This window comes from Trichosurus vulpecula, chromosome 3 (assembly GCF_011100635.1).
Source record: "Trichosurus vulpecula isolate mTriVul1 chromosome 3, mTriVul1.pri, whole genome shotgun sequence".
Taxonomy (NCBI): domain Eukaryota; kingdom Metazoa; phylum Chordata; class Mammalia; order Diprotodontia; family Phalangeridae; genus Trichosurus; species Trichosurus vulpecula.
In genome coordinates, this window is record NC_050575.1 from 81,477,737 (window position 1) to 81,505,426 (window position 27,690).

General features: G+C 44.7%; 1 protein-coding gene across 1 annotated transcript in view; it reads right to left on the minus strand.

Annotated features, from left to right (window-relative positions):
- LOC118843287 (rho GTPase-activating protein 7-like) overlaps positions 1-25,305 on the minus strand; it is a 111,468-nt gene extending 86,163 nt beyond the window's left edge. The window contains exon 1 of the mRNA XM_036750852.1: positions 25,228-25,305. Within this exon, the coding sequence (XP_036606747.1) occupies positions 25,228-25,234 (7 nt within the window). The 5' untranslated portion in view covers positions 25,235-25,305. The remainder of the gene's footprint in view (positions 1-25,227) is intronic.
- Positions 25,306-27,690: the final 2,385 nt, after the last annotated feature.

Genomic DNA, 27,690 nt, shown 5'->3' on the forward strand with positions numbered 1-27,690 from the left:
CAATATTAGTAATACGTAAGTCATAAATGCTAGCTATGGATAGTACTTAATGATGACAATGCTTTAATGTTTACAAAGTGCTTCGCAAATATCATGTTATTTTATCCTTATAACAATCTCAGGAGGTAGGTTGCTGTTTTTATCCCCATTTTACGGGTGAAGAAACTGAGGCCTACAGAAGATAAATGACTTGCCCACGGTGGAACAGCTAGTAAGTGTGTGAGATTTGAATTCAGGTCTCCCCAATTCCAGGTTCAGAGCTCAATCTGATTTACCACCTAGCTGTCTTGGTCTTTTATTACAGCTTGTGTCATGGTCAGCCTCAGAAAATCCCAGCACTGACATTTACTAAATGCCCTGGAGGCTAATGCTTATAATAAATGCATTGCCTGGAGCGCTTACCTGCAGGACATGCAACTGCCCTCTACAATCTATCCCACTCAAATCCACTCCCCCTGAAGCAGCACCAAATGCCTTGCTCCAGTGTCTTGACCCAGCTCATGTAAGTTTTAAAACATGATAAGTATAAAAGATTTTTATTATCACCAGATTGGGAAATTGAGGGTGGCAAGAACAGTGTCTGCCACTATGAACCATAAGGGGTTTAATAAATACAGATTGTAAAGGAAGCTCCTCAGACAGCCTTGTAGTTTTATCAAGGATAGACAAGATTTCAAACAAACACACACGAACTGGCCCAATGTATGTTTCCCCTTTCTCTCCCCCTTCTTATATTACACAAAAAGAATGTATCTATAGGAACCTGGAGATAGGAGCAAGGAGAGTGAATGGGATAGGGAGGAGAATATAGTTCTTCCTGTTTCAATCTCTTGCTCAAGCTTCAATGCCGTATTTTCAACTATGTATTAGACATTTTCTTTTTTAAAATTTTCTTTATTTTATGAAATAAAACAAGTACTTCCATAGCATAGAATTTTTAAATAAATTGCACATGAAAATGCAAATCTATCATGTACGAATTGCTATTCTTTTTAAATATATAATAAAATTGTGTAAATTTCTTTTTTCTTCCCTCCCTCCCCCCCAAGATGGCTACTATTAGACACAGATATGTATATATATATGCATATATATGTGTATATATATATATGCATATATATGTGTATGTAAAATCATTCTATCTATACTTCTCTATATCAGTTTTTTTCTCTGGATGCAGATAGAGTCTTCCCTTACGGGCCTTTTGTAGTTGATTTGAGTATTTATAATAATCAAAATTATTTAGTTGCTCAATGCTGTTCTTCAAACAGTATTGTTGTGACTGTATACAACATTCTCTTGGTTCTGCTCATTTTGCTCTGTTATTTCATGCAAATCTAACCGTGTTTTTCTAAGACCGTTGAGCTCATCATTTCTTATAGTGCAGTAGTATTCCATCCCGATCACATACCACAGCTTGTTCAGCATTCCTCGATGGATGGGCATCCCTGCACTTTCCAGTTCTTTGCCCCCACAGACAGAGCTGCCATAAATATTTTGTATTAGACATTTTCACTTGGAAACTCAATAGATGGTAAGCCCCTTGAGGGCCAGCCCAGGACTATTTTTCATTTGATCTTTGCAGGTCCCTAAAGCCTAGTACAATACTTCACATAGAAGCCCTTACTAAACACTGTAGAATTGAATGAATCAAATATCCCATGGTCTCCTCAAGCTAAACACATCTGAAATGGCACTCATCATCGTCCTTTACCAACAACCTTCCCTTCCAGACTCTCCTATTTCCATTCATTGTACCTAAGTTCTCTAGGTACCTAGGCTTAAAAACTCCCGCCTTAGCCCCTATGTCCAGTAATTCACCAAGTGTTTTTGTATTTCTTTGTAAAATGTCACCAGATTATGAACCCTTTTGGGGGAAGAAATTATTCTCCACAGTGGCTAGCACTGTGCTCAGCATGATGTCAACACAGATTTTGCTAAATTCGAATCTCGTCTTGTCTGAAGACCTTCACTAGTTTGGTACAGTTTTGTCTAAGTCCCCAAATTTCTTCGGTTGGCTAGAGAAAATGTGGATAGACCCAAGACACTGCCCATGAAGTAAAGAAATGAGTGCAGGTAGGGGCTGGAGATGAAGATGGACCCCTTTCCCCCTCCCCTGACACAAGGCTTAGTATAAAGCCTTGGCCAGGGATCAGAATTAACAGAGCAACCTTCTTCTTTCTTTCCCACTGAGACAGATGTTTTCTCTTGGGTATCAGATATTTAGCCAGGTTTCCATGGAAGCTGTGCACATCTGTCCTTTGGCTGATAGACCTAGTTTGGGTGGGTTTGGAGGAAGAAAGGGAATAGTGCTTCCTACCTATGAGAAGTTCTGGCCCTGGTTTGCCTACCCTCCACTTCTTTTCAAAATCTTTCAGGAGTCATAGATTCCAGTAAACATTATGCAAGGGATAGCCTTACTGCAAGGGTTTTATTTGATTGGAGAGGGGGATATTCGTATCACTGAGCTCCTCTCCAAACCTGGCAAGCTACCCAGACACACAAGAGAAAACCAAGGGGTCACTGCTTTCGGCATAAAGCCCCAAGTGGAATATCCCCCGCTGCCAGCCTACACAGCAGCTTTCCTGGCCCAGTAGAACCCAGGCCTGCCTCTGCTCACTCTTCTGTCCCAATGCTGCCAGGCAATGAGGTCATTCCCAGTTCTCCAAAAACTTCTCTGGCCTTGGCAGAGGCTGGAAAGGGCAAGGAACAGGGAGGATGTAATAGAGCCCCACACAGTAGCCGGATGCCCGGTCACCCACTCTCCTTATCTCAGAGGAAATATCCCAGTTTCACTTTGATCCTCTGGTAGATAAACATGGTAGGGTGGGGTGGAAGGTAGGATAGCCGGGCATAATACCCGGGCCTCTAGAAGTGTTCTGGAGAGGAATGTGAAACACTACAATGATTTCTGCATGCCACTTAGAAGCCCATTCTTCAAATTCCTGCTCATGGGGCCTGTCCAGCTGTGATACCACCACCAAGGAAAGGGCAGGGACAGTGAGAACTGGCAACGCCATAATCAGAACAGTGTCATTATCATATATGATGCCTGCTAGACTGAAATGAGAGATCACATCAACTTCATGTATGTTATAGCATGGGAATTCCTTTTGTAAGTGGTTTGGACTAGATGGTCATTTTCCTATGTTTGATAGACTAATTTGAGTGGGTTTGGAAGAAGAGTAGGGATGGTACTTCTTATCTGGTCCAGGCCCTGGGATACCTATCATCCATTTCCACCCAAAATCTTTCAGGGGGAGGTAGACTATAGTGAATACTATTCAGGGGTAGCCTTACTTCCCTGGTTTTGTTTGTTTGGGAATGGGTTGTGTTTGTTTGGGGAAAGGTTTTGTTTGTTTGGGAAGGGGTTATGTTTTCTGTGGAGGGGGTTTTGTTTGCTTGGGAAGGGGTTTTGTTTCAACTCTCAAAATCTGTGATTGTGATTCACTTTCTCTGGGGGCACAGATGAGGGGCCCATAGAACTGTCTCTGACAAGGGAGTGACTTTTGGCACGTTGCTCAACCTCAGGAGGCCTCAAGTTCTAACCTTCTCTTATAAAATGAAAGAGATGGACAGAGGTAAGCTTTACCATGCTTTTAGTTCTCACATTCTAGGTGTAAATGTAAATTCAGTGCCAGGGGCACTGAGGAGGGTGTGGTTTGTGTAGGAAAAGGAAGCTGTCTCTATCTAGAGGCAGGGAATGTGGGAGCAGCACCAGCCCCTCCTGACGCCCAGGTGTGTGAGCAACCAAGAGGCAGGCCCAGACCCTGCCCACCCCAGTCACTGGCCTGGGCCAAGACAAACAGCTCTCTCCCTCCTACTCTGACAACTGGCATCCCAGCTCTGCCCTGTCTGCTCTCTTTCCCCCACCCCTAGTGTGTGTGCCATCAAACCAGTTTGTATCAGCTATGTATGGCTGGGCAACCGCCTCTCTGCTCCCTAACAGTGCCCTGAGTGAAGAGAAGTGTGAGAGACAGGAGGAATTCTCTCAATTCTAGCTCTAACATTCTGTAATCTTGTTATGTGAAGGACTGAATGAGGGAAGAAAGACATAAGGGCTGGTATTGACCTATAGATGCTTCTTAAAGCATAGAATAGCTTTTGAGGGATATGATTAAATTTTTTTAAAAAGTCCCCATTTCCAAAGCCTTTCCTTCAGAGTCCTGCCATGTTTCCCAAGTCCCACATTGTACATACACTCCATTAATAGCCTTAATTAGCAAGTATGTTGGGAAGGCTAAGCCATCAAACCATTTACATCATAGGTCATCTTGGCTTATCAGGCTAGTTCTTATCGCCAGGCAAGAATCTGAAGGAATGGGACACAGAGGAAAGTAATTTGTTATAGGGTTGTGAGAATTATGAAGATAAGCATAAAGCACAGGACAAATGTGTATGGGAAGAACAGATAGAAGAGTGTGGAAACAGAAAGGAAAGAGGGAGGGAGAGAAAGAGACAGAGACAAAAAATGTGTTAGAGATGGGGAAACCTAAACCACTATGTAACTTCAGTAAGTAACCCTTAATATGGGGCATGGCAGAGATAGGGGTGGGAAGGAGAACAGGAAAACTGAGAACCAGGGCTCAGGAGTTGATAAGAGATGGAGAGGAAACGGAGCTCTTGTCCTTTGGAGGAGGCTTAAGGGTCACCTGTGGGTCTTGGTAATACTCCATTCACCTATGTATATCACAATGGAAAGAAAAGAATGGCTTGTGGATAATTTTTTTCTAAAGAAGAAAATAATTAAAACAAAATTTCCATTTGTCTTTGGAATTCATTGAATAACTCCACCCCCTACCACCTTCCCAAACAAAAAGGCCTTTCTACCATGCAATGTGGAATAACAGAAAGAACACTAGATTTGGAATCAGAAATTCTGGGTTCAAATCCTGACCCTGCTACTTGTCACCTGTGTAATCTCCCTGATAGAAGGTAAACTCCTAGGAAATGAGGCCAGTTTCATTTTTGTGTTTGAAACCTGAGAGCCTAAAATAGTACCTGGGACACAGTAGGTACTTAATAAATGCTTATCGACTAATTGGTCTCTCTGGGCCTTGTCTTTTTCCTCTGGAAAATCCAGGGGGTAGACTAGGTGATCCCTAGGGTCTCTATTTCCAACCTTCTAGCCCCCTAACTCTAATACAATCCTTCTGACTCTGAATCTAAAATCCTAGGAGTCTCATGATGTTTGGCAAAAACAAAAATCTCTCCCTCTAGTTCAGGAAGATGGTTTGGGGTTAAACCTGTATCCTGGCTGATCCTTACAGATAACCAGTCAATGCCTGTGCTCTCAGTAGAGCCTGGCATGTGTCGGTGGGCAGGGTAAAGAGGAGGGGCAGCAGTACTGGCCACCCCTGACGGTGTGAGATCTTAAAATGCCTACAAGAATTTCTTCTTGAAGGAGAATTGAAAGCATGTTCAAAACAAGCCCAGAGCTAGGAAGGAGGGGGGGGGAGGTGCGGAGAAGGGGCTAGTTGATTTTAATATGTAGGGATGAGTGGGGGCAGATACCATAATGTAGTAGAAATAACACTGGACTTCAAGTCAGAGGACCTGGGTTTGAATCCTGATTCTGCCAGGATTCTGTGTGGCTTTGGGTAAGTCACCTGATTTCCTTAGGATTCTGTTTGTAAAATGAAGCAGTTGGATTAGATGAACATTAAGGTGTCTTCCAGTTCTAAATCTTTGACTATGATTCTTGGGGTGGGCTCCAGAAATTGGGGTGTGACTCAGGACCTCTGACCAATCATAGGCTTATTAAGCCCGAGGCTTGCTTTGATACCACAGGCACCCTCATCCTATCCCATCATCCATGTGCTGCATCAGCAGTCAGAGATCCCACTAGACTTAGCTGGTCCTCTCTGTGGCTTCTCTGGCTGTTCGTTGTCTCTAGAAGTCTTCACCTGGGGCCTGGCTGGGGGAGGGTTGGGGACAGAGCTAGAGGGAACATGTTTCTTTGATCATTGGCCTTCTCCTCTGTGGAGAACACCAGAATCGAGCACTGGCCACCCAGGATCCTATTGCTGAGACCATAAGGGAAGGTGGAGCCGCACCCTCTGCTTGATCCTGCATAGACTCCGGTATTCTCATGACTTCACAGGACAGCAATCTGAGGGCTTGGTCCACTCAGGATTCCACCCTGCTCCCTGCAGAGGAAGGAGTCTTGTTTCTGTTCCTGCCACCTTCCTGTGAGAAGCACTGTCGGCGAGAGGCCAGGCAGCAAGAGAGGGTTTAAAACAGGCCATCCCTGGGCCACTCATAGAGCATCAAAGTGGAAGGAAGAAGTCTATTCTTAGAAGGCCATGCCTCTATCTGTACCTACAGTTTAGCCCAGCAACAACCCATGGATGTCCCCATTTGACCCAGAGACACAAGAGTAATTCAGTTAAAGAGTTAAGCCACCTGTCTCCTTGCCCTGGGCACCTTCATGATGATAAGTAGGAGCTGGTTTTTCTTGGGCCTTAAGGACCACCCCCCCTTTTAACTGTACCTTCCTTACTTCTGCCCCCTCCCCGGTACCCTGTCCTTCACCATGACAAAGCCTCTTCACTGAAAGTTTCAGTCCCTAGGAACCTGGCTGGCCCCTTACCACCTCCCTACAGGCAGGAGAATAAGCGCAACCAGGTGATGTGGGCTTCCTTACATGTTACTTTTCAGTTTCTTCTCTCTATTCTATTCACCAAGCATCCCCCTGGATGCAGGTTGGGTGGGATACTCTTCCTGATATAATGTGTACCCAGGGGGCACAGCCAACGGAAGTCCCTTGGCTTAATCCCTAATGCCAGGATGCATAAAGTCTTTCTTGATCTCCCTAGTTACTAATGCCTTCCTGCCCCCAAACAACATTATTTTTATTTTGGAAACCTTTTTCTATATCTAAGTAGGTATATGATGTCTCCCCATTAGAATTTAAATTCCTTGAGGAAAAGGACAGTTCACATAGGTCTATGTATTCCCAGCACCTAACCCAGTTCCTGGCATTCAGTAGGTGCTTAATAAAAGCTTGTTGATGACTGATTGCCTGGAAAGAGATGAGTGGGGCAGGTTTCTCCTTTTCCTATCCATCTTGAGATTATCACTGGGGGATTTAGCCCCTGGTTGGAGGTGGGAAATTTGTGAGCATTCAGAATTACTTCTTGAGAAGCAGGGTTTATTCATTTATTCTCCTTAATAAACAGTGTGGTACAGTGGAGAGCATGCTGGAGGAGTCAACAGACCTTAGTTCAAATCCCACCTTGGTCACTCACTACCTGTGTGTCCTGGGGCAAGATGCTTCAGTTTGCTGAGCCTTTTTCCTCTTCTGAAAGATAAGGAAGTGGGATTAGATGACCTTGCTAGCTCTTAACCTATGATCCTACGTCCTGCGGACCCTGATGTGAAATGCACTGGAGTCCAGCTGGCCGAATGCCTGGAAGAGATCGCTTAGCTGGGAACGGGCCCCATACCCTTCACATTCCATCCCATTCAGATCTCACCACTCTTGGGAGTGGGAGGCCTTGGCTCCACGGCCTAAGCAATGCTGCCGGGGCCTGATATAGCAACCACTTTGTTTTTAGCAACAGCGTGTTTGTCCTTTCATCCATAAGGACAGGATGGGGAGGGGAGGTCATCAAGGAGAGGAAGGGCTGGCTTGGGAGGGTCTAGCCACCCATCAGCCTCTTCACACTGCAGTTTCCCTGCTTCGCCCCAAGCTGATAGGGAAGCGGTGACCTCTGAGGCTCCCAGATAAGACTTTGGAAGTTGCAGGGTTCTAGTAGTTTCCTTTGTCGTCATATTCCAAAAGAAAGAACCCTCACACCTACCAAGAGCACAGAGCAGGTCCCAGCCCATTTTACCAGGAACCAGCAGGCAGGTATAGACATCACTGGGGCTTTGTTTCCTGGAATCAGGAGATGATGGGGGTGCCAGGCAAGAGCCACGAGGGCCAAACATCCCATGGCCTTGGTATGTTTCTACTGGCAGCCGAGGGCTGAAATGCTTGTCCGAGTAGTTGGCCTGGTCACCTCCACCCAGAGGTATGCTGGCGCCAGCTTGTTCTGGCTAGGGGAGATTGTTAACATTTCAGAGTGAGCGTCTACACCTCAGAACTGTTGTTTTGTTGACTGACTTAAAGTAATAGAGAAAATGTCAACAAGGCAAATTAAACCTACAAATGTGTCTTGTGTACATATTTTTCCTTCAGAAAGCCTGTTGTTAAGCATTTATCAGCATGCCTGAGCCACTGACTGACACTTCACCATCCCCACTTTATTTAAATCCAATTCACGCGCAGATCGAGACATTACCCTGATATCCTTGTTCCTCTAAGGCTGAACACAAATGCCCTTCACTTCCTCTTGGGTATATTTGTGGGGTAAGGGACTGGATTTGTGGCATTCTTCTGGAAGAAGGGGCAAGGGGGAGGGGGGAAAGGTTAACAGGGGTCTGAGGGCCTCTGGGCACTCCGTCCAGTGACTTGCATCATAGAAGCCTCATCTAGTTTTAGGAGAGGGTGTGACCACATCCATACTGGAGGAAGCTAAAGTTGAGAGGAAGGAAAGTAATCATTCACCTCTCTGAGATCTTGAGTCTAAAGGTACTATAAGAATCCCAGACATGCCATGATAATTATGATCATTGGGAAATTTAGATTTTAAGCTGTAAAGGACCTGAGAGACCATCCGGTCCAAATCCCTCATTTTATAGATAAAGAAATGAAGGGCCACTTATGCAAAGGCACCCCAAAAGTTTCAGAGGCTAGATTTGGACCCAGGTCCTCTAACTCAAGGGCCACTGCTGTCTTCCATTAATAAGTTTATATTTATTATCAAAACATGCGTTTGGCTAGAGAATGCACCTCCTCCTCCTCCTCCTCCTCCTCCCTAACCTGCTCCTCTGCCTTCCCTAGCAGTATCCCCTGACCCTTTTGAACCCTGGCTAGAAGTTTCCTTTACACGCTGTGCCTAGACAGTGATAGGAAGGACTGTTTCCGCTCCCACAATTAGAAGGAGTTATTTTGGTCCTTCTTTCCACAAGCTCTTTACAAACATCTGAGAGGCAGAAAAAGCTGGACATTAGGTCCCTGAACATTTAGTGCTGGGCTTTCTTGGCAGTTGGAGGGACTCAGCGGTGCCAATTCCCAAGAAGGAACTCAATCCAATTTGGAGGTAGATGAGATATTGGGCTCAGAAGCAGTCCAGTTTAGTGGGTAAACTAGAAGACTGTAAATAGATCAATGCCAGCTTTGGCATCAGCCTACCTATGACATGTAATCTCATGCCTCAGTTTCCTCATGTATAAATGCAACATACACTAAAACAGAGGGGAAAATGAATTGTAAAATTGGAGATACGGAGGAGACCTCAAAGGTGATGTCATCCAACCTAAACCCAACAGGAATACCTATTAGAACACACTTGACAAATGGTCTTTCCCTGAAGCCCTCCAAGAAGAAGAACCCACTACACCTCACAAAACCTCTTATTCTGTTTGTGACAGCTCAGCTGCACAATAGATAGAACTCTGGGCCTGGAGTCGGGGAGACCTGAGTTCGAATATAGCCGCAGAAACTTACCCTTGACAAGTCACTCAACCCCAGTTTCGTCAGCTGTAAAATGAGGATCATGATAGCACCCACCATGCAGGATCGTGGGGATAAAATGAGACAATATCTGTAAAGTGCCTGGCCCAGAGGAGTTGCTATGTGAATGTTAACCATTGCCACTGCTACGGTGGATGGATCTACTTTCTCAGAAGTTTTTTCCTGACCTTAAGCCTGAATTCGTTTCTCTGAAACTTCCACTTATCGCTCCTGGTTTTGATCTCTGGGGCCAAACCGATGAAATCCAGTCCCTCACACGCACACGACGGCAGTTCGGATACTTGAACGGGGCTATTGTGGCTCCCACATCTTTTCTCCAGGCTAAACATCCCCTCGTTCCTTCAAATTATCCTCATGTGACACATGTGCTCTGACCTCCCTGTGTTTCAGCCTTGAGGTTGGTCACCTCTGAGTCGTTTAGAAAAAAGATACCCTGTATAGCTAAGCAGCATAGAGAGACGGAGAGAGCGCTGGAGTTAGCGTCAAGAAGAGCTGGGTTCAAATCCAGCCTGATGTTCGCTGGCTGGGTGACCATGGGCAAGATGCAACCTCTCTGCGCCTCAGTGTCTTCGTCTGCAAAATGGAGAGAGCGACTTGACAGTATTACCGTGGGGATCAAATGAGATCCCGTACAAAAAGTATTTTGTAAACCCTAAAGTGCTAAAGAAACGTCAGCTGTTTCTAGTGTCGTTATTCATTTTGTTAGAGGTCATAATTTCCTCCAAATAGCTAGGACTGAAACCTCGTATTAATCTCCTACAGCAGAGGTGTCAAGCACAGCCCACACGCAGCCTACCACACTCCCAAGGGCAGTCTGAATCGGATGCAAATGAAATTGGGAAATATTTAGATAAATCAATGTAACATAGATAATATTAATGTTTTTTCCTAAGTCGATATGCACCCCACAGGGATCCTTATGCATGGTTTAATGGCCCCTCTTTCTATTCAAATTTAACACCATAGGTCTACAGAGTCTTTTCTCATAGTCACCCTCAGATGAAGAGAAAACTGTAGTACAGAGAATAATGCTAAGGAATCAAAATAAGATGAAGTCCTATTCTCTACCTTTTATCTACTCAGTGCTATAACTAGAACTATTCACCTGAGGCAAAGACCACACATTCTACCCAGGACAAAAAGTATCGTTTGGAGTTAGGGAAGGGCATGGGCTGAGACCCCACGGGAGTAGTTCAAGGCCACAGAGTAGGTAAGAAACTCATCCCAGTTGGTCATCTGTTAGCTTAACATCACAAACTGGGTCTATACCGTGCCTTATTATATTTGATCTCTGGGCTTGGGGTGATAGTGAATAAGGAAAGAAAAAAAAGAGAGTAATAAAATGGTATGATAAATTCGATGTATGGCTCCTCCCCCCCCCCCACTGGGAGTGTTGGAGAATTGAGCAAGAATCCATGAGATAGAATAGGGAGGGGTGCAAGATTCCCTTACTGGAGTATAGGATTGGTTTCTCTCTTTTCTCCCATTGCCCTTGACATTTGGATGCTAGATTGAAGCTAGACTTGCCAATATCCATGTGGGTACTGGGGTCAAGCAACAGGCGCCATTGGATTGAGACTGTCACATTACCATGAGGTAAACCAGAACAGTCAGGATGATGGCTGTGGTAGCCACTGCTGCTGTAGCCTGAGGTTGTAGAGACCCGCTGGCAGGAATAATCTAAATACTGGACTGGAGATAAGATTGGGGTTCAGAGAGGCAAAATCTAGAGTCCTGTAACTGGCAGCTTTTGAAAATCCTTTTAATTAACAAGGAGGAAAAGACTAATTTCTTCTACCAGTTTTGCCCCAATTTCCCTTATTGTAACCAATTACATGGAACTAGGGTCCTAGACATACACACACACTCACACACACACAATATACATTTCTTTGTGAGCTGTGGGTGTGAAATGGTTGGTTGGTTTGGGAATTTCCTCCCTCCACCCTTGAAGATCTGAAAGGATAAGCAGGAAAAGGCCTAGGAGATGTCTAAAGGTCTAGGGTTCCATGTAGCATCACTTAAATTTTTTCTTACTGTTTTAATTATATTCAAGAAATTTTGTCATCATATGTTGAGATTCCGAGTCCTGCAAACATGGCAGGCTACAGCCAAAGAAATGAGCACCTAGACACAGGGTGGCACTATAGCTGTAGATTCAATATTTTTGCTATTTTGATTAATATTCTATTTTTTCCTCTAGAGAACTCCAAAGTTGAACAGCAAGAGTTTGAACTGCTTAGCACCAGCCCTAAAATGAGTGCTTGGTGGGTGACCAGCCTAGGCATTTGCAGGTTGAATGTTCCCTGCTGATCAGTAAGGATGCTGCAGTCTTTAGGAAGGACGTCCTACACTTGCTCTTGAAAGAAACTGAGGCAGCTGCTGGACTGGTTGCCCAAGGAGAGAACCACCTGTTGGCAACCAGATGTTGTACTCCCTTGTTGGATAATCGATAGAGTGACACACTGCCATCCTATAAACTTAAAGCAGGCAGGTCATGACCATATCTGGACTGTTTCCACAGCAGAATGCCACAAGTTTCACAGATGCCATATGCAACAGAGTGTAAAGAGAGTCACCCTCTTTTAACTAACTAGGCCCCAAGTTCTACTGCTTCTATACTTCAGGACTTGAAATATTGGGTAGCACTTTCTTGAATTTGACATCTTAGCAAAGCCCAAGTTACCCTACTCCAGTTATAACTATATCTAAACATGGTGACAAGGTATCTAAAGGAAAGAGCCCTTTCCCATCTACCCACTACCTTATAACCAGACTGAGAACCTGAGGCTAGAGAACAGTGACTATTCCATTTCTTCTTGCTACTACATTCAGTACTGCAGCCCCCACTGCAGGTTAGGATCTACAAATCTGCAAATACCTTTGATTCACTTCCAGGACCAGTCTTAGGCAGAAATAAAACAAAGGCAAAGAAGTCTGCGTGCAGCACCTCAATGGAGACTCATAGACTTGAAGACTTAGAGCTTGAGAAAAGTCTTTTGCAGTAAGTGGGATTTGAGTTGAGTGTCGAAGGAAGTTAAGAAACAGAGGCAGGAGGGAAAGCATTCCAGGCATGGGAGATAGCCAAGGAAAAGGTATAGTGCTGGGAAGACTGAGCACCCTAAGGGCGGAACAGAACCAAGGCCAATGTTGCTGGAGCACAGAGGAGAACCAAAAGTGAGAAGACTGAAAAGGCAGGAAGGAGCCAGTTGTGAAAGATGTTAAAAGCCAGAGAGAGGATTTTTTTATTTGGTCTTGGAGGCTGATTCCTCCTATTGCACCATGATGCCTCCCACAGCCTCATTTTATAGTTGAGGACCCTGAAACTATAATGAAGTAACACATTCATAATCACAAGGCTAGTAAGCATCTCGAGTGGGTGGCAGCCTCCTCTGTCTAGGTGTAGGTTTACTCCTGGCCCCCTTGTCCCTGGAAAAAAGCCTTACTTCTCTGAGAGTAGAGGTTGTTCACCTCTAGTCAATGGACTTGGTTTTTTTTGTTGTTGTTGTTGTTGCTTTTTTAAAAATATCTCAATGTAATTGGTTTCCTTTGTCATCTCATGTATTTCATACATTTAAAAACGTGATTCTGAGAAGGGGCCCGTAGGCTTCACCACACTGCCTCAGGGGTTCAGGACCAAAAAAAGATTAAGGACTCCTGTTCTAGAGAGAGAGAGAAACCAGATCAGGGATTGATGGTGGCTTCAGCATCTTCCGGAGCCCTCCCTCGAGTATTTAGTCAGAGACTGGTCTAACACAGAGTTTCCTGATATTTCAAAGACAGGATATTTAGAAATCTGGCCAATTCCATCTGCGCCTGCTACTTCCAAGACAGATCCAGCCAGTTTTAAATGGACATCTATAGACACTTGGCTCTTTCCTGGATGGAGACAAGGGTAGTATCTCTCACTTTGGGATGCTTCTTTTTGTGTTCCCTTGTACAGTGTAAGACATACAGTGAGGACTACACCATTGTAGAATGATCTAGTAACACCAGTGAGCCATCATTATACCTATGACAATATTTAACCAGACCCCTCTACGCCTGGTCAGAAAATTAGATTTTTGCGCCCCCTGGTGGTGGAGGCAATCCCACATAACATCATTACAGTCTGATAGAGTGTCCCTCATACACTAGCAGTCTTTCCTTCTTCCTCCCATCTCTCTGCTGAGATATGCTCAAGCTTTGGCATCAGATCACCTGGCTTCCTAAATTCCCACACAAGGGAGTGGCCATATGTTTGGTACTCACAGGGAAATCTGAACAAACTCCAGTATAATCAGAAGCCCCCATCCAAAGGATAAAGAGAATCAAGTCTTCCCAACCATCATCTACTACCCCCTTTGTCTGGAGGGATCCCCAAGGACTCTTACATGCTCTCTTGATGATCTCATGGGCTCCCATGGGTTCACCTATCACCCCCTATGGGGAAGCTTTCCAAATCCTTCATTTCTCTCCTGAACTTCAACCCTACATGGTGGTTGTTGTTTAGTCATTTCAGTCGTGTCTGACTCTTCAAGACCTCATTTGGGGTTTTCTTGGCAAAGACGCTGGAATGGTTTGCCATTTCCTTCTCCAGCTCATTTTATAGAAAAGGCAACTGAGGCAAATAGAGTTAAGTGACTTGTCCAGGGTCACACAGCTAGTAAGTGTCTGAGGCCAGATTTGAACTCAGGAAGATGTCCAGGCCCACTGCTCTATCCACTGTGCCACCTGGTTACCCCTATTAAACATTTCCTTATTCCTGGAAGCTATTTTCCTCTCAATGGATCTCAAGATGTCATTAACTTTTCTGGTTGCCACCTTACCTTACTGACTCAAACTGAGCTTGCTGTCCACTAAAATGGCCAGATCTTTTTGAGACAAACTTTCTAACCCTCCGCTCCCCCACATTATACTTGTGACATTGTGTTTTTTAATTCAAGCGTAAGACTCTACATTTGTTACTAAAAAATTCTTCTTCGAGTCAGTCCAATTCCATAGCCTGATAAGTTCTTTTTGGATCCCAACTCTGTTATCCCATTCAGCTTTGGACAACTTGATGGCCAAGGTATCTTTAACTGTGTCCAGATCATTGCTAAAAACGTTAACTAGCTCAAGGCCAGGTCCAGATCCCTGGAGCACCCCAATGGATGCCTCCCACCAAGGTGACAGTGAATGATTAATGACTCTGTTTGGGGTCTGGGCACTACCATTCAGCTACCCAGGTTCACAATTCTGAAATAATTTTCCTCTCCCTCATCCCTCACATCTAAATAATTGATCATTCTCATTGATTCTTCATTATCCGTCCCCTTCTCTCCATTCCCCCAGCCACCATACTAGTTCAAGCTTTCTTCACCTTTTGCCCAGTCTATACTGACAACCACCTAATTGGTTCTCCTGCCTCCAGCCTCCCCTTTCTCTAACTCATCCTCCACCCAGCTGACAAATGATATTTTGAAAGCACAGTAGTGACCACATCACCCCCTCTGCTCAAGACAATCTAATGATTACTAATAGCTGCTAAGATAAAATGCAAACCCTCTCTTTGGCTTCTAAAGCCCTTCACAGCCTGACTTTCCAAGCTTATTGTACATTGCTGTCTTCCAACGCATTCCACATTCTAGCCGCACTGGCCCATTTCCCCACGCATCACATTTTGCCTCCCATCTCCCACCTCCATGCCTTTGCCCAGGTTAGCCCCCATGCCTAGAACACGCTCCTTCCTAACATCCACTTTGTAGAATCTCTAGCTTCTTTCAAAGCTCATTTCAAGAGCTACCTCCTACAAGAGACTTTTCTGATTCCTCTGTGTGTCCTCTCTCCGCCCAAAATTACTTTTCTGTACTTAATATATATTTTGTATCTGCTTGGGATCATAGATCTAGTGTGGGAAAAGATCCTCAGAAGCCATCTCATCCCACATCCTTTATTTGACAGATAAGGAAACTGAAGCTGGAAGAGGTGAAGTGACTTGCCCAAGGTCACACAGGTAGAGGGGCAGGATCTGAACTGAGGTCTTCTGATTCAAAAGCCAGCATTCTTTGCACTTCGGCACACTTACCTATATATATACTGGTTCCCCCACCCCCAATAGAGCATAAGCTCCTTGAGGGCAGGTACTGTTTTTGTTTGTGTGCTTTTATTCCCTGCACCTAGCCTCATGTCTGGCACAGAGGCACTTAATAAATTATATTTAAACAAATTACGCTATTACTGCACAGCCAATGGGAACTTGGGTTATTGTCCAGAATGAGCTGTATTTTAGTCCTGATGTCTTCCACCCTCCTCTAACAACTTCTCTAGCACTGTTTCCAGTTCTGGCCATGACATTTTAGAGTAGACATTATAAGCTAGAGCAGACCTAAGGGAGAGGGACCAGAATGGCAAGCCATGACTCAAAATGTAGCTGGAGGAATTGGGGATGTTTAGCTTTGAGAAGAGAAGACACGGGGGGAGACATGACAAAGATCTTCAAATACATGAAGGGTTACAAGGTATAAGAGGCAGCTAGGGGGCGCAGTGAATAGAGCGCTGGGCCGGGCCCAGAGTCAGGGAGACCTGAGCTCAAATGTCAGGCTCTTACTAGCTGTGTGATCCTGGGCAAGTCACTTAACCCTGTTTGCCTCAGTTTCCTCATCTGTAAAATGAGCCGGAGAAGGAAATGGCAAAGCACTCCAGTATCTTTGCTGAGAAAACCCCAAAGGGAGTCGCAAAGGGTTGAACATGACTGAAATGACTGAATGATAATAACAACAAATATAAACAAACCCCTCAACAATTAGAGACGCTTTAAAGTAGGCAGCCTGGAGTGTGTATTTGTGCATTTTGGTAGTGACTTCCATGTCACTGGTGGTCTTCAAGCAGAGGCTGGAAGCACACTTGGGATATTGCAGAGAGGGTTCAAACTTTGGGTAAGAGTTGGACAAAGCGACTTCGAAGTCCCCTCACAACTTCAACCTAGCCCATGATTCTATAATCTGAATCTCAGAGCTTTTGTCAAAGTATTTTTTTTCATATTTCTTATTACATTTTGTCCTCACAAGAATCATAGGATCACAGACTATTGATCTACGTCAATCAAACCAGGTAGAAACCAACATCTCAAGATGAGTTCCACATGGGCCTATGGTTTGGAAATAAAGGGTAACATTATAAACAAATGAGAAGAGCAAGAAAAAAAATTACCTGTGAGATCTACGGATAGCGGAAGAGTTCAGAGCTGTAAGAAGCCTTCAATCCATTCATTTTATAGGTGAGGAAACTGAGGCCCAGAAACATTAAGAAGCTTTCTCAAAGTCACACAGGTAAGTAGCAGACCTAGAATTCAAATCCGTCTTCTCACTCCAAATCCAATGTTTTTTCCAAGGCACTTTGCTTATTCCCACTATGCCCATTCTACAGATGTAGATCTATAGACAAAAGGTCAAGTAGGTTAATAACTTGTCTAAAATCATACAACTAACTAGTGACAGACGCAGAACTAGAATCCAGGTATTCTGACTCCTACACGGTGGGCTCTGCTTTCCTCATTAGCTTGGTCAACTTTCTAGGTCTCTAAGCTGACATACAATTCCTCTCCCCTAGACGTCTTCTCTCCCCTTTTCCTTATTTCTAAAAATATCACCTTGGTGCAGGGGTGGGGAACCTGTGGCCTCAGGGCCACATGTGGTCCTTTAGGTCCTCAAGTGCAGCCTTTTGAATGTTCTGTGAAGTTCGGATTCAGTCAAAGGGCCTCGCTGGAGGACCTAGAGGGCCGCTTGTGGCCTCGAGGCTACAGGTTTCCCATCCCTGATCTTGGGAGTCAGGGGAGGCTTTTGGTCTGACCCAAGAAGACCGAGAAACAGCACACTCTGTTCCTGGTTGATTAGGTAGCCTTAACCCAGGAGCACCAAGAGAAGGGAGAGGCAAACCAGTTTAGCACTGAGGGGCAATGAGGCTGGAAAGTAAGGGAGTGACTGACTACTCATGTGACCTGCAGTTCATGAAATGGACAATGTTAGAAAACCCTGGAGAGTCAACTAAAAAAACTACTTAAAACGATTGACTTCAGGAGAATTGCAGAATATGAAATCAACTCACATAAATCATAATTTCTGTATGTTACCAACAAAAGCCAAGAGGAAGGGATAGAAAAATTCCACTTTAACGAACTACAGATAGTACAAAATACTTGGGAGTCTACGTGTCAAGGCACATTCACAAACTATATGAGCACAATTACAAAACATTCTTTACACAAATAAAGACAGATCTAAATAACTGAGAAGTATTAATTGCTTATGAGTGGGCTGAGGCAACAGAATAAAAATGAACATATTACCCCAAATAATTTACTTATCTAGTGCCATACCAAACAAGCTACCAAAAGATTACTTTGCAGAGCTAGAAAAAATCACCTGGAGGAACAAAAGGTTAAGAACTTTAAGGGAATCTATGAAAAAAAACTGGGAAGGGGAACCTAGTTGTATCAAATATCAAACTATACTACAAAGCAATGATTATCAAAACAGTTTGGTATTGGTCAAGAAACAGAGTCGTTGATCAGTGGGACAGATTAGGTACACAAAATACAGAGATATGTTATAGTCCTGATGTCTTCTGCACTCATCCCAGGGCAACAAGCAAACAAACACAATAGATAAGTGTTTGATAAACCCAAAGATCCCAGCTATTGGAGTAAGAACTCACTAGTTGACAAAAATTGTTGGGAGAACTGGAAGGTAGTCTGGCAAAAAGTAGGTAGAAGCCAACATCTCAAGATAAGTTCCAAATGAGTATATGATCTAGACATGAAGGGTCACATTATAAACAAGTCAGAGGTGCAAGAAAGAAATTACCTGTCAGATCTATGGATTGGGAAAGAGGTCATGACCAAATGAGAGATAGGGAGGGTCAGAGAAGGTAAAATGGTCTCATGAATCTCATAAAATTAAAAAATTTTTGCACAAACAAAACCAATGCAGCTAAATTTAGGAGGGAAGTACATTAAATGGGGGGAAAATCTTTGCGGAAAATTTCTTACATAGGAAATTGATTCAAATTTATAAGAATAATAACCATCTCCCAACTGATAGTCAAAAGATATGAACAGGCAGTTTTCAGAGGTAGAAATTCAAGATACCAATAGCCATATATAAAAAAGCTTTAAATCACTAAAACTTAGAGAAATGCACATTAAAATAACTGGTGGAGCTGTGAACTCATCCAGCTACTGTAGAAAACAATTTGCAGCTATGCCCCAAAAGCTATTACCCTTTGATCCAGCAATACCACTATCATGTCTATACCCCAAAGACATCAAAGAAAAAGGAAAAGACCCATATGTACAAGAATATTTATAGCAGTTCTTTTTATGGTGGCAAAGTATAGGAAACTTAGGGCAATGCTATCAATTGGGGAATGACTGAAGAAGTTGTGGTCTGTGATTATAATGGAATATTATTGTGCTGTAAGAAATGATGAAGGGAAGGGATACTTTCAGAAAAACCTGGGAAGACTTATATGAACCACGGCAAAGTTAAGTGAGCAGAATCAGAAAAATTTATACAATGATAAAATATTGTCAAGACAAACAACTTTAATATTCTTAGGAACTCCGATCAACACAACAGCCAATCACTCCAATGCTACCCATTTCCAGAGAGAGAGGTGACAGACTTAGAGTTCAGATCAAGGCTTTTGGGGGGGGGGGAGTTAGGGGAGCGATTTGGAGGGACATGACCAATGAGGGAATTTGTTTTGCTTGATTTTATGTGTTTGTAGCATAGACTTTTATCTTTTTTTGCTTTCTCAATTTCAGCGGAGGGGAGCAGGAGGGGAGGGAGATTATGGCATATCTTTGTTTGAAAAAAAAACCTATTAAATTTAAAATAGATAAAATAGGAAATGCTGAGGAAACATTCCCTCTCTACCAAGAGGCCAGACAACATATCCACCCAATCAGATGTCAGGTGGACACTAGCATTAGAGAAATGGATCACTCTAATTTCAGATTATAGGATCATCTATTTAGAGTTGGAGGGGACCTCAGAAACCATCTAGTCCAGAGGTTCCCAAACTTATTTGGCATACCACCCCCTTTTCAAAAAAAAATTTACTCAGCACCTCCATGGAAATGTTCTTTCTTTAACCCTTCAACAAATTTTTTTTTAATTTGCAGCATTTCAAAAAATATGATTTTTAAATGACCCATCTTAAATTTAATAATTTATTGTAAATTTATGCATTGAAATTTTGATGATGCAATATTGCATCATGTGACCATATAGTATTATATTTTAAACAAGTCATTACACGCATGTATTCCTGCCAATGTATGCTGGACTTCCCAATAATGTGTGATACACTCACCTGCCAGAACTTGCTTGTTAAGACCTGTCAGTGGATTTGACCACTGATTGGTCATAACTTGTACTTTGTGTGTTTATGTGGAAAATCATGCGATCGCTATGACTTTAACTCCATTACATGACAGATGAAACATGTATGAATGGTTTTTCAAAATTTTCTTCTCTTTTCTCCTTATGCTTCCACTGCCCCCTTATTTTTATTCAGTGTCCCCCCCAATTGCATTCGAGGCTACTGCCGTCCCTGTGGATAGTGCCAGTGCCCCCTGGGGGTGGTATTGCCCACTTTGGGAACCTACTTAGTAGTCCAAAATTACATTGGTAATAGGTATCAGAGCCAAGATTTGCACTCAGCTCTTTCCATTGCACCGTTGTAGAGGAGAGAAGGATAAATACGGCATAAAGAAATTAAGTGACTTTCCTAGGACTGCACAGGTAGTAAGTAGAAGAGCTCAGAATCGAACCTAGGCCCTTGGACTCCAAATTCACTCCACTTTTCCTTACATGGCACATTCTCTTGCTAATTTCCTATTTATTGTTTGAAGAAGGTATTTAGGAAGGCTGCCTTGACAATGCACTCATAGGGACCTTGTCAATCAATCAACAAGCTGTATTAAGCACCTGCTATGCACTAGGCATTGTCCCAACGCTCAGAGGCATCGCTAAGAATCAGCATGACATAGTGTATAAGGACATTGTCTCTAGAGCCAGTTGAGCTGGGCTCAAATCTAAGAGGGGCAAGTCATTCAACTTTGGACCATTGGATCATAGATCCAGAGCCGGAATGGACACACTGTTAACCATCTGGTCCAACAACTTTCTTTTGACAGATGAAGAAACTGAGGCCCAGAGAGGCAATATAACTTTCCCAAGGGCACAAGTGGGAAGTGTTGAATTCGGACCCCAGATTTCTGAATCCAGAACCAGTGGATTTCCTTCTGAGGGCCTCGGTTTCCTCATCATTAAAATTAAGCAAGTGGATGAGACAATCCTCACAATCCCTTCTCACTTTAATTCCTATGATCCTATAACACCCTGGAAAGTAGGGGAGTAAAGAACAGGAGGACATGGGAGGGTTAGTCACCATTCTGGTATTACGCAGAGATGTTGGCTTTTGTTCTGGTACCTTCCCAGACAGGCAGCTGTGCGCCATTCCCTTCACCCTCTGGCTTCCTCCTTCCCCCGCACCTCCCCACCCCCGTTCTCTCCCCAGAGGAGGAAGGGATTCTGGCTTCTGCCTTGACTACTTTCATTCTTCTCAAATATTCTGAAGGAACACAGAGATTTTTTCTTCTTTTTTTCTCCGATGTTCTGCCTCGGTGGTCACCCCACTCCCAAATAGGATAATGGGTTCTTAGAGCCAGAAAGGACCTTAGAGATAATCTAGTTTAACTTCCCGATTTTAAAGAGAAAACAAATCTGGAAGAAGCGAAATGACCTATGGAGGGTCACTCACTCAAGTGAAGGGACTCACTCAGAATTCAAACCCAGGTCAATTCCAAGTCTAATGCCAAGAAGTCTGAAAAGGATCCGGATCTGCATCACTGGAGGGACTGATTGTATCATGGATTCATGGAAGAGTTGAAGGTCAATAGTAAGGGCTTGATCATGGTTTTCAGTACAACTACATCTACTTAACATTCAGCAAGATGGCCTATAAGTGAGTCTTCCTGTAGGGAGAACACTAGGCTCTGCCACCTGTTTATCACTGTGTGGCCTTGGACAAGTCATTTACCTCTCTGGACCTCAATTTCCTCATTTCCTCTAAACTGGGGGTAGGGTGAAGAATTAGACTGAGGTCACTTCTAACTCTAAATTTATGATCAAATGAGGTATATTTTGATAAATATGAATTGTTTTTCAGTCATTTTCAGTCACGTTTGACTCTCCATGACCCCATTTGGGGTTTTCTTGGCAAAGATGCTGGAGTGGTTTATCACTTCCTTCTCCAGCTCATTTTACGGATGAGGAAATGGAGGCAAACAGGGTTAAATGACTTGCCCAGGGTCACACAGCTAGTAAGTATCTGAGGCCAGATTTGAACTCAGGAAGATAACTGTTCCTGACTCCAGGCCCAGCGCTCTATCCACTGAGCCACTTAGCTGCCCAATAAATTTGTATATCATTTGCCAAATGATACACATATTGGCAACTAGAAATATAAGGAATGGCTGAAGAGTTAGCTTTGTTCAGCTGAGAAGATAAGTCTTAGAGATAGAGCCAGAAGGAAGAATTCTTTCAGTGGGGTGGGGATAGGGGATGGGGACTGAGCAAGGCAAAGGATAATAGGGGTGGAGAGATTTTAGCAGCGCACAGAGCCATTCCACAGCAGATGCAGTTGCGCCAGGAGAGGGGTTGACCTGCCTTTCCACAGGGCTTAGTTATCTACAGAGAGGCCACCATGATAACAGGAAGAGGAGGGATGGGTGGGTGGAAGTCATATCTTCAGTGGTTTCATCATTGTGATAGACAGCTTAGTTGAGTTGGGGAAATGGTAGTTATCTTGGGAAAAAAAAAATCTCTATCAGTGTTATGGAACCTGAGGCCTTATGTGACCCTCTAGGTCCTCAAGTGCGTCCCTTTGACTGAATCTAAATTTCACAGAACCCCCAGAGGATTTGTTCCGTGAAGTCTGGATTTAGTCAAAGGGCTGCACTCGAGGAGCCAGAAGACCACATGCGGCCTCGAGGCTGTAGGTACCCCACCTCTGGTAGCTCCTTCCACTATCATGCTGGTACTCTGAGGCAAAGCCCCAAGCTGCTTAGAGAGTCCTCGGTCCAGAACGTCTCTGCTCACTCCCTTGAATCCAGCCTCTCTGGTCCAGGTCTGTCTATGCTTGGCAGTACAAGAAGCTCATGACTTATTCTCAGCTCTGCCCTGCTTCCCACTTCCAGTCCAGCTAAACTTTCTCTAAGTTTCTTCCGTTCTTTACGCAGAAAGTTTTGTCGTCATTTCCCTCTGTATTATTGCTGATTTAGACCAAAATGCATGCCTGATGGGTCCTGGATTCTAGGGTGCCGGTCTATTCTGGTTTCCCAACTTCTATAGGAATCTCTGAGAATGGCTGTTACAACTCCCAGCTCCTCTAACGGTGCATAAATGTGTCTGTTTTCTTGCAGCCAGCCCGTCCAATATTTGCCATTTTCTTTTTTTGGTCTTCTTTGTCAATCTGATAGGTGTGAGTGGAACTTAGGAATGAACGTAAAACCCTCTGCCTTCCACTGGGGTACCAAGTTTCCTTTCATCTGCTAGGTCACAGGGAAGCCCTCTAGTCTAATCAGTCCATTGCTGGGGGTACTACCATTTGCATATCTAAATGGCCAGGATGACATCCTGACCCCAAAGGAAACAAATGGGCAGAGTGGAAAAAAGCCTTCTATTCAGGGGACTTGAGCTCAAACCCTGCCCCAATTACTTAAAACCTATGTGACTTTGGACAAGTCACAACCTCTTGGGGTTGCTTTTTCCTTATTGGTAGAATGAGTAGGTTGGACTAGATGCCCCCAAAGTCCCTTTCAGCACTAGAGCTCTGACTCCAAGTGTGGTACAGTGTGTCCCAGCAGCAGGCTGGGAATCAGGAGACTGAACTGGGTTTGAATCACAGCCAAACAGCACAGAGAGGGTGGTGGGAGAGGGGAAGGGATGCAGCTGGAGGTAGGGAGACAGAGAAGAGGAAAATGTGAGAGGAGAAAGGGGTTGAGGAGGGGAGAGCAAGAGGCTGGAGATCAGAAGGGTAAAAAACTAGTTGCATGGGGAACACATTTTTCTAAAGCTATGGGTCCACCCCCCCTGCCGTCCCACCCTTAAACTCAGGATGACTCAGGCTTCCCTCTCCCAATAACTCCGGGCCTAGTGACTCTATTTCCCTACGGATGAAGAATCGGAAGTCTCTTTCCATCAGGGCAATATTTGGATTTCCTCCCACAGTGTTTATATTTTCCCAGGAGCTGATGAGCAGCTCCAGACACGGCATCGCCGGTGTTAGTGACGTTCCCAATTCTCCACCCAGTGAAAGCTGCGTCTAATCTCACTCTTCCAAGTGGCTGTGGAGTGGAGAACCCAACCCACTGAAAGGTGAGAGCAAGCTTAGGGAGGGAGAGTGTAGTGCAAAGAAAAAGAGGGGGAAAAAAGGAGATAAGAGGGAGGAGGGGGAGGAGAATGGTGAGGGGGTTTAGGGACCAAGTGGGTCAGTCTTTGAGTGGCAACCACCATCGAGCCCCAAAGGGCACACCTCCAGTTCCCTCCCCCAAGAAAGTGGCCCCCTCCCCACTCCCATAACCTCATCCCACATGAATCGAGTTTTCTTTAGCCCCAGAGACATTTCAATCAGCTGGGGCTGTTTGCTGCCAGACCCAAGAACATAGTGAGAGAAAACAGCTGTGAGAAAATAGAAAAGGAAAACACACATAGTCATACACACACACACACACAGGCCCTGGGACACTCCCAAGGCATCAGAAATAGCCCTGAACAGCACATATTTCTCCCTGTTCTCAGTGACTCTGCATAGAAACACCCTAGCCCCCTTAACTGAGGGTCCACAAGAGTAACTCTCCATTGAAGGCTTGAAAGTCAGGGTCCGAGGATCCAGGTGTGGTAGGGGGGGCCTGTACCGTCCTCTCTGGGGGTGCCTACCTTCATCCAGTGCTATTCAAGTTCCTTCTTCAGAGGCTCCTGGGACAAGCCCCTAGGTTATGGGGGATAAAGCAAACTGGGAACATCCCTACTCCGCCAAGTTTATCTAAATTAATCTTTGGGGTCTCCTGCCTTGCTAAACTAAACAGATGGAATCTCTGGTAAGGACCTCAAGATATGGGGATGGCCAAGGCTGGGATGGAGGTGGTGAGGGTGAGGCCCCTCATTGCTATGTTTTGAACTTTATCTGACACTTCACTGCCTGCCACCCTCCCCAGGGACCCTTTTATTCACTCCCTCATAATGACCCCGTGCTTGTGTTCCCTGCCTAGCCTAGCCCTCATGCTGTCTGCCCAATCCTATGTCCCATTCTGGCATCTGCTTCCTTCTTACCCCTGCCACTAAATACTGTAGACCACAAGTGTACGTTTTCTAGTGTTCATAGACAAGGAAAGAATATTTACAAATACGGAAACATGACAGCCCTTCCCTAGCCCTTTGTATTGTCCCCACGGAGCAATTCTACCTGCCCAAGCCATTCTTTCTACTCTCTTACATTTCCCAGAGTCCATCTCCACACCCTTTACCACCCTCCCCATGCAGTTATACTTCACCCCTACCATGCCCCCATATGCCAATGCTCCCTCAGATTCAGACTGAACTGCAGATGCTTCCTACCTTCCATTGGGGGGCCAGGCTTGGGGGACTGGTCAGACACTGCCCCACTCAGAGCCCTTCAACGCTGCTGGTCTGGCTGTACTGAAAGCCCAGATGTTGTGCTGCATGCGGACCAGTGAACACAGCTGTCTGCCCTCCACTTCCCCTCCTCCCAGGCTGGGTGGGGAGAGTTGCCTCTGGGAGCCCCTGCCCGAGAAACAACTGCCTGAAATGCTTCCAAGAGGCTCAGCCGCCAAGTGGCTCCCTCCAGCCCCTCCACAGCCTCCCAGCAGCACAGCTGCCTTTCCCCTCGGCTGGAGAGGGTGGAGGGGAAGGAAGCCTCCTGATCCTGACCCTTCCCAAACGACCCCCAGAGTATCTCTATGGCCACCTCCAGCTCTGATCTGTCGCTCAGGGCCAGGCTGAGCTCTCCTAGTGAAGCGGGGAAAGAGCTCTGACACTCATCGGATATCATATAATGCTGAAAGGGGTATGCCCCAAATCCAGCAAGGCCTTCACTGAACATCTGGAATCCCCTGTGTCTGGACCCAGAGTAGTCCCAGGAGGCAGGAGGGAAATTTGACTGATCTCTTGTTGCACAGACTCCTTGGTTAGGTTCAGCCTCCCTACTCCTGCTTCCCAACCTTATTTAAAGGCATAGAACTAGAAGGGGCCTTGAAGATCATCTCGTTCAACTCTCTAATTTTATAGTTGGGGAAACTGAGGCCCAGAATAAGAAAGCAATTTGGCTGATGCCTCACAGCAAGTTAATGGGAGGGGTTGAGACTAGATCCCAGATCTTCTTACTCTGACTCCCGCATTAAGAGTCTGTTAAGGGTAGAAGACTGTTGGCTTGAATGTGCCCATTATGACCTCTAATGCTCTTACCAGTCAACCCATCAATCAACAGGAATGTATTAAACAGCTACTATGCCCTAGGCAGAGAGGGCATAAGAATAAGAGTGAGACAGTTTGCCTTCAAGAAACTTCTACTTCAAGGAGCAGAGGGGAGGGGCACATGCTCACAGATTAAAAAAATGCAAGACATCCACAAAATAAATACCCAGTGATGAGGTTTGGGGGAGCACTAACTACTCACTTGGAGAATCAAGAAAAGGTCTCTTAGAGGAGATGGCATTTGAGCTGAGCCTTGAAGGAAGCTAGGGCTTCAGAGAGGTAGGAGTCAGGAGTGCATTCCTGGCACAAGTGATAGCCTGGACAAAGGCGTGGAGGGAGGAGGTGGAATGTAGTGTACAGGGAGTGGAACGTAGCCCCCACAGGCTGCTGCCGGGTGTCTGTGTATGTATATGTGTGTCTATGTGCATGCATGTGTGCGTGCATGCTCAAGCATGTGTGTGAATTAGACCATGCTTTATTTCATCCCTTTTCCACAGCCTCATCAGCTCCCTAGATGGCTCAGTAATTGGATAGAGGCTGAGCTTGGACTCAGGAAGACCTGAGTTCAAATCTATTCTCAGACATTTACTAGCTGCGTGACCTGTGACAAGTCACTTGACTTGTCTGCCTCACTTTACTCAACTGTAAAATGGGGATTAAAAATAGAACCAACCTATAAGGTTGCTGTGAGGAGCGAATGAGGTAATATTTGTAAAGCACTTAGTACAGTGCCTCGCCTATACTAGGGGCTTAATAAATGCTCTTTTCCTTACTTTCTCCAGTTTGGGCACCATGAACAAGACCAGTTCTGCCATTGTTCCCAGATGTGATATGACCACTACTTCCCAATGGCCTGACCCCCACAACTTTCAGACTAAGGTGCCCTCCTATCCACTACACCCCTTTGTGTGTTGTCTTTTTTTAGAAAATAGCCTCCTTAAAGTCAAGGTTGGCTTTCCTTTTCATATTTTTATTCCCAGCAATTAGCATAGTGCTAGGCGCGCAATAAGTGGTAAAACTTAACTAATGCTTTTTGATTTATTTCATTCAAATAGTTAAGAAATAACCAGCATTTTGAGTGTGCCGAGGATGCACAGTATTGTATTATTAGACACTTCAGGGTTAGCACCTCCCTGTCATTCATTCAACGAATATTTGGTTGTTTTTTGTTTTGAGGATTTGTTTGCTTGTTTTTTGAGGCAACTGAATTTAAGTGACCAGCCCAGGGTCACACAACTAGTAAGCGATTTGAACTCAGGTCTTCCTGACCCCAGGGCATCTACTGTATTTGTGCAAAGGGGTGGAAACATAAGATCACCCAGTTATACCTGGAAGGGACCTGAAGGGTCCTCAATTTACAGATGAGGAACCTGAGGCCCAGAGAGGTCCAGTGACATGCCCAGCATCACACAGGAAGTATCAGAGCCAGAATCTGAACCAAGGTCCTTTGTCTCCAAACCTACTGTACCACTGGGAGGGAACAGAAAGATGAATAAGGCAGGTCCTAATCTCAAGGAGACCAGAATCTACCACAGGAGATAAGACAAATGGACAAAATATCACCCAGGACAATCCATCCACCCACAA